The sequence below is a fragment of the Hyperolius riggenbachi genome, chromosome 8, assembly GCF_040937935.1.
Source record: "Hyperolius riggenbachi isolate aHypRig1 chromosome 8, aHypRig1.pri, whole genome shotgun sequence".
Lineage (NCBI taxonomy): Eukaryota > Metazoa > Chordata > Amphibia > Anura > Hyperoliidae > Hyperolius > Hyperolius riggenbachi.
This window is the reverse complement of record NC_090653.1, coordinates 271,325,812-271,338,973: the sequence shown is the minus strand read 5'-3', so window position 1 is coordinate 271,338,973 and position 13,162 is coordinate 271,325,812. Positions and strand designations below refer to the sequence as shown.

General features: G+C 46.6%; 1 protein-coding gene across 1 annotated transcript in view; it reads right to left on the bottom strand.

Annotated features, from left to right (window-relative positions):
• Positions 1-11,906, bottom strand: part of AIF1L (allograft inflammatory factor 1 like) — a 101,932-nt gene extending 90,026 nt beyond the window's left edge. The window contains exons 1-2 of the mRNA XM_068248852.1: positions 11,786-11,906; positions 7,457-7,518 (exon numbers count right to left, since the gene is read on the bottom strand). Coding sequence (XP_068104953.1) covers positions 7,457-7,518; positions 11,786-11,810 — 87 coding nt within the window. The 5' untranslated portion in view covers positions 11,811-11,906. The remainder of the gene's footprint in view (positions 1-7,456; positions 7,519-11,785) is intronic.
• Between the last annotated feature and the right edge of the window lie 1,256 nt (positions 11,907-13,162).

Sequence of the window (13,162 nt, the reverse complement as noted above, 5' to 3'; positions counted from 1 at the left end):
GAAACAGTGAGGGCCCGTTTCCACTCTCGCGGAAACGGCCGCGAATCCGCAGAGTTTCCCCGCAGGCAAATCGCGCGGGGAAACTCTGCCATAGGGGACAACGGCGCCGCCGGCCGAATCGCTTGCAGTAGCGATTCGGCCGGAAACCCCCACAGAATTCGCGGCGGAGGCTGCGATTCCCATAGCCGTGCATGGCACGGCTGATGGGAATCGCCTGCGATCCCGCCCACCCGCTCAGTGCCGGCGTGCGTCTACGAGACGCACGCCGCACTAGTGGAAACGAGCCCTGAGAGACAGCTTGAGATAAAGTTTTACTGCAGGGAAGTTCAGAGGGCCATTATTTCTGCTTTGTTTCATAGCTTAACAAAAGAGTGTTGGTTTTAAAACTGCAAATGTGACAGTATGATGTAATGTTATACAAAACAAAAAAGCTATATAACTGAAAATAAAAATATAAGACTTTTTCTTTGCTGTTAATGTTATATTCCTTATCCGTATTACACATACAATTCCTTATATCATACGTTTTTTCCACTTCAAGTTTGCTTTAAAGAGGAATTGTAACGACATATTCAGGATACCCATTGTTTATTAAATATTCTGGGTACAGCATCATAAACACTTCCTATAGCTGTATATTGTTGTATATTGGTATGTAGCACTGCCTTCCCACTGAGGCTTAGCTTAGGCTGTTTATTATACAGGAGACCAGGTATATTTTGTACCGGCTTTAGAACGCTCAGTAAACAAACATTTCAAACACATCACCTGCCAGTACTAAAGATATTGCCACCTGTGATACATTTCAGAAGTAAATAAGAGACAGGAAAGGTTTTCCAATGGGCAAACAATGGCTTAATAATTTATAATTCAATATTGTATTATATTTTGTATATATTGCATTAATTATGTTATTTTGACTACTGTTTATTTTTTGCAGGTATTTTTGCATCTGCACCCCTGACCCCAACATAGACAGCGCTGGCGAACATCCACAGATATGACAGTTAGTGCAGCTGTGCATACCGAGAGGTAATAGTCATATAATTTAGTTACTGGTAAATCCCCATTTAAAGTAAATTTATAGCTCTGTAGATTCATACATCAAAAATTTCGGATTCCAGGAATTCTACTAAAAGACTCTCTGGTTCCTGAGTAGAATCTAACTAATAGTGACATAACTTTAAAAAGAAAAACTTTAGAAATTCCTCTGTTTCGCATATTGCATTTATGGTCATGTGATTGCGGTCTGGACTCTCGCATTCTCCATACAAGGATGATTTCTGCATTCTCTAGGAGCCAGACTGTCCAGGTCATGCCCCCTCCTTGCGTCACACTCACCTTCAAAGGGTACTGCAATAGGAAGAGTAAGAGGCGGAGCTGGCCACACCTCCTCCCAGAAGACATTGCAGAAGAATGTGGCAACTCGTGCCATATCCCCTTCTAGACGGCCCTGCAGTAGGGGCCATTAAGCGGTAGCCACCTCCCAGATGCCACGAGAGAGTTTATGGCAACCTTTGCCCCGCTTCCTCCCATACAGCACTGCAAGGAAACTGAATCTGCATGTTGGTGGGCGCAGTTTGTGGCACAGAGTGTTACCGCACCTACGTCCCTGCCTCTCGCCAATGCACTGCACGCTGCTCTCCATCTACCAGACACTTCCCCCTTCCGGTTGTGAAGGTGGAAATGTCAGAAAGATGGAAAGCAGCATGCAGCGCATTGGCGAGAGGCAGGGACATAGGTGAGTTAACACTGTGCCATAACCTGCGCACAGGTAGGCGAAACTGAATTTTATCCTTGCCAGCATCTCCCTGTTATACATGTTAGAGTCTCTGTTTGGACATCACAAAATGGCCACCACAGCCGGGTTTCCTCTAGCCTGGGTACGTGACTTAAAGAGACTCTGAAGCAAGAATATTTCCAGCTTTTTACCTGCTATTATGAGGAGTGGTGAAACGCTGCATTCCTGCGGCAAGACGAGGGCTTTATGCCCCCAAATCCCGGGGCAAACATCCACAACTTTCAAAGTCGTGGATTTTGGTGCCCGGGGAGGCAGAGCTTTGGGGTGTAGCTCTGCCTCTAATGAAGTCGATCTGCGTGCAGATCCCCGCCTCTTCCCATCCCTCTCTGTGAAGGAAGACTGAGAGGGGCGGGGAGAGGCGGCGATCAGCAACGATTGACTTCATTAGAGGCAAAGCTGCATCGCTAAGCTCTGCCTCTTTTAGGAAGCAATCCCCAGATTTGAGGGGCATAAAGCACTCATTTTGCTGTGGGAATGTGGCGTTTCACATCTCCTCATATGGCTTAAAGATAATAGCAGGTAAAAAGCTTGGTTCATTAACCTCCCTAGCGTTCTGGACGAGCTCAGCTCGTCCAGCAAAAACTTGCTGAAAGTGTTTTGGACGAGCTGAGCTCGTCAATTCCGCCAGGGAGATTTCCTGTTTCTCTGCACCGCCCGCTGCAATTTTCCCTCATCAGAGGGATTCCCCAGGATGGCTGGATGCCTGACTGCACGCTGTGGGTAGCGATCTGTGCTACCCCAGGCATACAGAACAAGCATCCAGCCACCCTGGGGAATCCCTGTGCAGCTGGCGGGGCAGAGAATGTGCTGCGTGCAAGGATTCCCCCTATGTGTGCGGACGGGTGTCCACTCTGTGCAGGGGGATTCCCTATGCGGGCTGGTAGTGGCCGGCGGGGATCCCCTCTGTGCAGCAAGGGGGGGGGGGGTGTTCCGTTCTATGCTGGCTGGTAGTGGCCGGCGGGGACCCCCCTTCTGGGCGGGAGGGTGTCCTGGTCCTTTGCAGGCTGTGGGTGGCCGGCGGGGACCCCCCTTCTGGGTGGAGGGGGGGGGGGTGTCCCTGTCCTTTGCGGGCTGTGGGTGGCCTTTCCCTCCCCCCTCCCATCCCCCATGCAAGCCCCCCCTTCCCCCTGAACCCCTTCCCTCGGTGTGAGTCCTGTTCTACTCACCAGGCTGTCTCCAGCGGCGCCAGCAGAATCCCTTCTTTCTCTAACGCCGAAGTCCCGGCCTGTGACATTACTGCTACGAGGCTCAGTGACGTCACCAAGCCTCGTAGCGGTAATTACACAGAGCATGAGACTTCGGGGATGGAGGAAGAAGGGATTCTGCGCCGCCGCCGCTGGAGACAGCCTGGGTGAGTAGAACAGGACTCACACCGAGGGAAGGGGTTCAGGGGGAAGGGGGGGCTTGCACGGGGGATGGGAAGAGGGAGGGAAAGGCCACCCACAGCCCGCAAAGGACGGGGACACCCCCCCCCCGCCCAGAAGGGGGGTCCCCACCGGCCACTACCAGCCAGCATAGAATGGGGACACCCCACAGCCTGCAAAGGACAGGGCCCCCCTCCCTGCCCAGAAGGGGGGTCCCCAAAGGCCACCAACAGCCTGAAAAGAACAGGGACCCCCCCCCAGAAGGGGGATCCCGACCAAATAAAAAAAAATGATTGCAAAAAAAAAAAAAAAAAAAGTTTAAAATGATTGGAAATTAATTGAACCACTTCTTGCACGGAAATCCTGGGGAAATAGAACGCCAGGGAGGCTACAGAGAACCCGAGGTGTGTTTAAAGAATGTTATCTGCATACAGAGGCTGGATCTGCCTGTACAGCCCAGCCTCTGTTGCTATCCCAAACCCCCCTAAGGTCCCCTGCACTCTGCAATCCCTCATAAATCATAGCCATGCTGTGAGGCTGTGTTTACATCTGTAGTGTCAGTCTTAGCTGCTCCTCCGCCTCCTGCATAGCTCCGGTCCCTGCCCCGGTCCCTTCCCTCCAATCAGCAGGGAGGGAAGGGATGCAGGCGGGGACTGGAGTTCTGCAGGAGGCGGGGAGAGCAGCAGACTGACACTATAGAGATAAACACAGCCAGCTCTGACAAGCTGTTTGTCAGCAGCGTGGCTGTGATTTACGAGGGATTGCAGAGTGCAGGGGGACCTTAGGGGGGTTTGGGATAGCAACAGAGGCTGGGCTGTATAGGCAGATCCAGCCTCTGTATGCAGATAATATTCTTCAAACCCACCTCGGGTTCTCTTTAAGACTGGACAACTTTACTCAATCAAGACACAATAGTGTACGGCCAGCTTAATGCTTATCTGCCCATATCAACTCTTCATCCCATCTCCCAAAGGCCCCATATACACGCTTGATTAAAGTCAGCTGAGGTAGCCAATAACAAGTGCCTCAGCTGATAATCCGGTGTGTGTGCAGTAGATCTCGACACCCTGACCACAAGAGATCCGTGAGGTGGATCAGCTTGAGCAAGCGACAGCTGATCACTTTGTGCTGCTGCTTCCCCCCCAGGTGTGCCGACATGCACGCGTTGCAAACACCCCCCCCCCCCCCCGACCCCAAGCGATCCAGGAGATGGATCAACTTGGGCAAGCGAGGGCTGATTACTTTGTGCCGCTGGCCCTCTTCCCCCTCACAGAGCAACAGAATGCGTCGTCAGCTATACAGTTGACTTCGCATCTGTGTTGGCCCAGCGATGTCACCCAAGAGATCAGGTCAGCAACAGGCAACATCAGTCACAGGTGTGCACGGGCCTTTATGCAGAAGAGGTCTGTCAATTCCCCCCCTTCACCTGCAAATGACTATGCCTCCTTACACTATTGCTCTCCCACCCTCAAAGTGGCCACACATGATATAATAAAAAGATAAGATTTTATGGCAATGCAATAAGAACGACCAGTTGTGCTTTTTTCGTTATTTAAACTAGAAATCTGATTGAATTCGGATGCAGTTCATGGTGTGCTTAAATTTGTCATTTCAGACAGGGGAGGGGAATTGCAGTAAAAACGTGTAAAGTGCTTTATCACTAGTAAATCACATAGCACCTTGTTTGTTAGGAGATTTTTTTGTACTCCCATCAAGATGACCTCAACACCAATAGAGGAAAAAGGCAGCCTGCACTGCGTTGGTGTTAAGGTAAAAATTGAATCTCACAAGTTGGAAAAAAGCCTCCAAGCAGTGGGTCTTTCATGAAGCAACGTGAATCGTGCTTCAGGACGACAACAAGCGGCTGCCCTCCCCAAATGTCCCCCTCCTCGCACTTCTCGTCTCCTCCCTTAGATGTTCCCGTCACTTCACTCACCTCCTCTCAGCATTCCAGCAATGGGATCTCCATCTGTTTGTCCAGCGTCCTGTATCCATGGCTGCAGCAGTGCCTCATGTGACCTGTTACGTGCTGCTGGGACACATGAAGCACCGCTGTAGTCAGAGAGGAAGCAGGACTTCACATGTGGCCGGTGATCCCATCGCTAATCTGCTGAGAGTGGGTGAGTGATGTGGGATCAGATACTGCGGGCCAGCAGGGAGGAGATGCTGTGTTGGAGGAAGCAGAAGGAGGTAAGCATAGTGCCAGTGTTTGCAATGCACAGCCTGATGTGTCTCTGCTCTCTGGTCTAGCTTTGCACACACACGTCGGGGGGCATCCTCACAATATATCGCTTCATGAGGCAAAAAGTCTACAACCAGCCCGGCCCCCACGATCACTATGTTGGGATCAGTAAATCACATGAATTGGGCTCTCACTGCCAAGACTATAGACTCTATAAAGCACTGCGGAAAGTATGAGTGATAAAGAAATGCATAATAATAATAATAATAATACATAATAATAATAACCCTAATAAGAACGGCACTTCAAACTGCATCTGAACCAGACCCAGTTGTGCTGCTAATACTGCTGATCCAGCAACAGGGAGATTGAAAACCCCAGTCAGGCATATGCTAATTTACCTACACAGCAGGGAATATATATCCTCACTAGCTCTATTAATGATAATAAGATTAAATCCATGAATCAATCACTGCAATGATGAATCCTACTAATTACCGCTGGGAAGCCACTCTGTCCCATCTACAATTACAGTCACTCGTACAGTTGGCCGTCACCATCTCCTTTGGCAGACGACTCCTCTCACTGTTGTGACCACATTAATTATGAGGATTCACTTACATATAATTATTGTAAGATAACTGTAATTGCTATTATAGGTAAAAGCTGTGGATGGCGGGGGTATGTTCTTTCTTAAAGTGAACCAGAGACAAAGCACCCTCATGCATTTCACCATATATATCAGTGGGAACCTTAGAGAAAACACCTACCCTGCTCTCTGTTTCACTCTTCACTGCTCAGTCTGCCTGATATCAGCCCTGATAAAATCCCCGACTGAGCATTCAGTCTGGCTTTCCTCAGGAATGATTATAGCTGAGTCTGTCTTCTCTGATGTCTTTTCAAGCCCAAGCCTGCCCCATTGTGGCTCTGCTATATTGACTCCTGGGCAAAGCCAGACTGAATGCTCAGTGGGGGATTTTATCAGGGCTGATAACAGGCAGGCTGAGCAGTGAAGGATAAAACAGAAAGCAGAGTAGGTGTTTTCTCTAATGTTCCCACTGATATATATGGTAAAATACATGAGGGCGCTTTGTCTCTGGTTCACTATAAAGTACACCTACACTCAACTCTGCCTAGGCAGCAAGTGTTGCATTCTGGGATTGTAACAAGATTGGTCTACCGGTGGAGCCACGCCCCTCTTCTTCCTTCTTTGTTAGATACAGTTGTGCATTTCAGTACCTCTAAATGCTGCCCCTTGGGGCATTTAAAGGAGAACTTCCTGGAGTGTCAACTGTTCTTGAGCAAGAGAAGCAATTGGAGTGTAGTGATGGTCATGACTAGGAGAACCCATGGAGAAGCATGTGATCAGTTTGGTCATGCACCTATTCCTAGGTACATAAAAGAACATTTGAAAGCATTCCCTGCGAGTACAAACGTTGACTTTTAATGGAGAGAGCAATAAAAGTTTGTACTGCTCTGCTAGTCGGTAAATGTAATTAGGGCTACTTCTAGTTTTCCAGCTGCTGAAGGTTGGCAGAATTTTTTGGGGGTGCGACACTATCGCTGAGGGGCTTAAATGCATAGCCAGAGTTCTTCTTTAGTCCAGAACAGGGATGGATTTCTTGGAACAGTCACTGAGGTGCCCCAGGCCTAGGGGGCAGCTACCCAATGGATACAAAGGAGGTTACAAATGGAATGGGGGACAGTAAATTGAGAACAAAAAAGGGAAGAGGTGAACTGTTGTACAAAGGAGTTGCACATGAAACAGAGAGGGTACTATACATGGGTGTTACACGTGGAAGACAGGGCAACACAGAAGAGGGGCTGCTGCACCTGGAAGGGGAACCTCAATAAAGTTGGCCTATGTTCAAAAAAGTAGGAATCCAGTCTTGCTCGGTTTCCAAAGCCTGCTGGAGCTAATGCATGGAAATACCAGAAGCTACTAGGAGATACCGGAAGCTACTGACCAATTCAGCCCACTGGCACCCATCCATCACTGGGTGGTCCCCGTTTTGTAGAAGTGGGCCAATAATATACAACCTTTGATGATGGCTCCAATTTTTTTTCTGTTTACAAAACTTTTAAAAGAAAACCTTGATTTTGTCTCACCTGATTGACCTCTTCCAGCCTGATCTCTTGCTGGGCCTTCAGTATCCCAAATGCTTTCCCACCTAGGAGATCAAGAATAATACAGTCATGGAAAGATCCAGAATTATCTACTTCTTCAGTGGTAATATAACACAAGCTGTGGAGGTATCAATGAAAAGCCAGTCATAATAGATATAGGGAGGCAACCAATGCTGACCACTCCCTTCTAGCTCTTTGGCTGTCATGGCGACCCTCTGGTGGCAGTTGGAGAATCTTATCTGCGTACTCCTTTGGGATCCGTGTCTCCAAATGTATCAAAAGCATAGAATCGCCATGACAACCAGGCAAGCAGAGATGCAATGCCAGTCAGGTGCCCATAAACAAAATAATTAACCCATTCAGGTTCCGTCGTTTTCACGTGAGAAATGTTCACCTCCCATTCATTAGCCTATAACTTTATCACTACTTATCACAATGCACTGATCTATATCTTGTTTTTTCCGCCACCAATTAGGCTTTCTTTGGGGGGTACATTTTGCTAAGAGCCACTTTACTGTAAATGCATTTTAACAGGAAGAATAAGAAAAAAATGGAAAAATGCATTATTTCTCAGTTTTTAGCCATTATAGTTTTAAAATAATACATGCCTCCATAATTAAAACTCATGTATTATATTTGCCCATATGTCCCGGTTATTACACCGTTAAAATTATGTCCCTATCACAATGTATGGCGACAATATTTTATTTGGAAATAAAGGTGCATTTTTTCCATTTTGCATCTATCACTATTTACAAGTTTAAAATAAAAAAAATATAGAAATATTTCATCTTTACATTGATATTTAAAAAGTTTAGACCCTTAGGTAAATATTTACGTTTTTTTCTTTTTATTGTAATGGTTTTTTTTTTTTATAGTAAACATTTTATTTGGGTAGTTTTGGGAGGGTGGGAGGTAAACAATAGATTTATAATGTAAATGTGTGTTAATTTGTATTTTTTTTTTCTTACAGGTGTAGTATTACTTTTTGGCCACAAGATGGCGGCCATGAGTTTGTTTACATGACGTCACTCTAAGCGTAACACACGCTTAGAGTGACTCATCGGAGAGGGAACGGCCAGAAAAGGCGCAGCTTCCGAGAGAAGCTGTCGCTTTTTCAGCGGGGGAGAGGAATCAATGATCGGGCACCATAGCCCAATACATTGATTCCCTGGCTACCGAATCCGCGGCCGGGAGTGCGCGTGCACGCGCGTGATTGGCCGCGGGAGCGCGCATGGTTCCTGGACGTAGAAACTACGTCCAGGAACCAAAATAGGTTAAGGACAGTTTAAAGATGTTGTTTAAGTCCAACAGCTGATGTTACAATTATAGGCTTGCATAAAAAAGCACAAGACAATAAAAACAAAACACAAGACAATAAATTAAACACAGACAATGCATCTTGTGATTCAAAGCACACTTCATCCAGTCATGAAATATTTCCACTATTGAGCAAATTTAGAGCAGGAGCGCCTCTATCTAAATGAGAATGAGGCCCTGGTGTAGTTGCAGCAAAAGCTAAGCATCACAAGCATCGCTGGGAGGGTGGGACTACATGCCAATTAACAGCAATACAGTGGAGTCCCGGTTATCCGAAACTCAACTAACCAGCAGTCTCAACCATCCAGCACAAATCACTGGCAGTCGTCACAGTGGTGAAGGCCAACTTCCTAAGCTGTTTGTGGGCTCTGCTGTGCTTAAAGGGAGCATCCGAGCAGCTAAAAAAATGAGCTCTGCTTCCTCCAGTCCCTGGCAGCCTCTATGTCCCTCGCTGCAGCTCCGGTGTCCCGGGACCCCTCCGTTTCACAAGCTGACCTCACCTGGTCGGCCTCTACTGCACCTGCGTGAACACCACTGTCAATCACGCTCACGTGGTCTGGAGTGTTGTGCGCAGGCGCAGTAGTTCTGAACCTGCGCAAATGTTTCCTTTAAAGACTGGGTTCTATGGCTCCCCCAAGGTTAATATACTTTCAATTACTGTATTTTAACATTTAATACAGGGTTCATGGTATGTATATAGAGTGGAGTAGAGTACTGTAGTAGCGCAGCCTATTTTTAACATTGAGTCTCAAGCAACCAGAAAGCAGACTTATCTGACATCAGCCGATCCCCCTCAGTCATCGGTGCAAAATAACTGAAACTCTACTGTATATAGATATAGAAAGTGTTTCTGATGCTGAAACCAGGAACATTACTGTAAAAGTGGGTGTGAGGTCCTCTGAGGGACAGTTAAGGTGGCCACTAACGGTCCAATTTCTAGCGAAAAATCGGTCGAGCGATCAGAAATTCTGATCGGATTGGTTGAAAATAATCTCAGTTGATGGGCACAATTGATTATGAATGATTATAAAAAATAGTCGTCCGATTGGATTTTTGTCAGACCAAAATTAGTATTTTCTTGATTGGTTGTGTGATAGGAAGCAAAGATTGGTTCGTTGATGGTGAAGTAAACGATTTTTCTTCCGATCAGAATTTTGAGATCGATCGAACGATTTTTCGTTAGAAATTGGACCGTTAGTGGCCAGCTTTAGGCCTCTTTTCCACGAACTGTTGAACTGTGTGCTCAGCAAGCAGTTGCCAGGCAGCAGCGAGCAGTTACCAGGCAGCGACAAGCAGTTACCAGCAGTGAGCAGTTGTGAGAGTTTGAGAGGCATTTCACTGCCTAGAAACAGTTTGTGTAAAAGAGGCCTTAGTGACATGAATTGCTCACTGTATTCATTCATAGCCAGTGGCATAGCTAAGGACCCATGGGCTACAGTGTTAGTTTTACGTTGGTCTCCTCAAGCCCTCTGCATATAACTATTAATATGGAAGACCAAAACCTGCTCAGGACAGCTGGAGTGTTAGGGAGGTGAGAGCAGGGGCGAAGTGTAAGCTGTTTGTTAATTATTACCACTATTCAGAGCAGATATAGAGGTGGTCATTACCAGCACAGCACCAATAAGGAAATCGTACAGCGGTTTAAAGGAAATCTGAAATGTAAAAAGAAAATCAATTTAACTTACCTGGGGCTTCTTGCAGCCTCCTGCAGTCATCTTGTGCCCGCGCTGATCTTCCAAGACCCTCCAATCAGCAGCATTGCATTGGGAGCACGATCAGGGCGCTTGCGGCCGCGTATGCGCAGTAGCCTCCGACTGGCCACAACCATCCAGCTTTGGGGGGGTCGCCGCTGCTGGCTAAAGGCATGGGAATGATGGCATGGACACAGGATAACTGTGGGGGGCTACAAGAAGCCCCAGGTAAGTTAAACTGATTTTTCTTTTCGTTTAAAGGACATCCGGGGTGAAAATAAACTGATGAGAAAAACAATTGTATCTATCCTCCTTCTCCTAAAAAAATTGACTTTTTTTTAGATATCCCACAGTTTTATTTTACATCTAGTTTTCAAGTTTTTACTGTTTCATTGTCTCTGCTCAATGACACCTTCATTGAAGTCTGTCAGGGCTCAAATCTAGGAATTATTGACCCTTTTTATCTCTTTCCTGCTCTCAGAAGCCATTTACTGACAAGAAAATGTTTTATGGCTGTAATTACTTATTAGAGAGGGTTATGGTATAATCTGACCCCAGTCCGACCCGGTCCCGACCCGGACAGAAACTTGCATACCTGATATTTAACTTTTTCAGGCAGAAAAAGAAAAAAAGGAACACAGCATAGTTATTTGTGTGCTAGGCACTGTACAAACGCATGTCTATCTCATCATGTCACATGTCCCCTCGGTTGTCCTTTAAGTAACCTTTAAGGATGGTCCCCTATGACACTGGACAGGCTGTATCCAGTGGCATAGGAGACCATCCTTAAAGGGTTCCTTAAAGGACAACTGAGGTGAGGTGACACAGCTATAGTATGATTTTCAATACAAAACCATTATGTAAGTGACCCCCGCTTTAAACACAAGAGTGGCACTAACTGAGAACCTCCTTATCCATTTTCAGCGGAGCGCCCCCTTAAGCAGAGCTACCACTGATTTTCCACTCAGTACGGAGCTCAAAAACAAAGTCTTCATTGATTCATATTGAAATTCCACCCCCTGTGACCTTGTGTCCTTTATTGTAACTTTCAAGAACATGACAAAATGAGAGGAAGTTTTGGTGATATTTTGTGTCAGATTTTAAAAATAGACAAGGACAAGGCTGGCAAGTCAGGCAGAGGATGCCCCTGGAGATCAGGACAGTGACAGTGCTATGGAGATGTACAGTAGTAATTCTCCCCAGTACTGTACCTATGACAGGTTCTGGTGGCCAGCAGCTGAGTCCATGCTGCTCAGTGACAAGTCTGGAAGTAGCAGGAAAGTTGGGGAAGTTGTCTTACCCTGAGTCCTGTTGATGCATGTCATGGTGAAGCTGGCTGTGGCTGCGCAGATTAAGCCCCTGAGCTGATAGATGCAGAGCTGCTGACAATCTCCTTGCTCCTGAGCAGATGGCTATGAGAAGCAGCCCTCACATTGGCTGTTTTAACTAGACCAGCCCTACAAGCTCAGCCCTTGTGTTGTGTTAATTATAACTTTGTTCCCTTGGCATTAACATACCTCCCCCTGCTGGACAAAAGGAGAATGCAACTGACTGGGCACAACATTATTATTTTGATTATTATCATACAGTACATAATTATTAACGTCATTTTACAAATTACATTTTAACAGTTCATGCCAATGATTGTCCCTCAGAGGGAATCCCAGTTTAAAGGGGAACTGAAGAGAGCGGTATATGGAGGCTGTCATGTTTATTTCCTTTTAGACAATACCAGTTTCCTGGCAGCCCTGCTGATCCTCTGCCTCTAATACTATTAGCCATAGCCCCTGAACAAGCATGCAGCAGATCAGGTGTTTCAGTGGTTCAGACTTATAAGTCTGATCTGACAAGACTAGCTGCATGCTTGTTTCTGGTTTTAATCAGATACTACTGCAGAGAAATAGACCAGCAGGGCCGCCAGGTAACTGGTATTGATTAAAAGGAAATAAACATGACAGCCTCCATATACCTCTCTCTTCAGTTCCCCTTTAATCTGCCTAAAGGAGCCCATTAACAGTGTGATTTTTAGTGAAGGATCATATTTTCGATGAGGTTTAAACCCCTCTAGTGACCAGGTTATTTTTTACAATTCGGTGCTTTGCAGCATTAGTAGCTCACTGCAGAGCCATACAACTCAGCACACAGATGTATACCCCAACCCCCTTTTTGCTCACCAACAGAGCTTTCTGTTGGTGGGCTCTGATCAATGGTGCAGGTTTTTTTTTTTTTTATCAATTTCTTTTTTTTTTTAAATAAAATCGTGCATTTTTTATGTATTTTTCCCCTCCCCCCGACAGCCAATCACCTGGATTGTCTCTCATAGGCATTTCCCGTCCAGGGGACAGCCGAGTGACAGGGCTGTCCCCAGTATAGCGCTGCATTCGATCGCAGCACTGTACAAAGAAAAGAAACGTTTGTTTCTTTTTTTTCAATCTATTAGCGGCGATTGCCATTCAAGCGGGGATGTTTGCGCATTGGCGCGTGCGATCCCCTGCAAAACCCCGCCCCAGGATTTCACACCTTTCGGGGTTAGCTGGTCCTGAGGCTGCCACCTTCCCAACGCCTATCGACGTCAGGGGATCTGGAAGGGGTTGAAGCAATGCTGAACCAAATAAAAAACAAACAAACAAACATACTCACCTATGGGAAGGCCCTGGGTCCCGTAGAGCCTTCTATG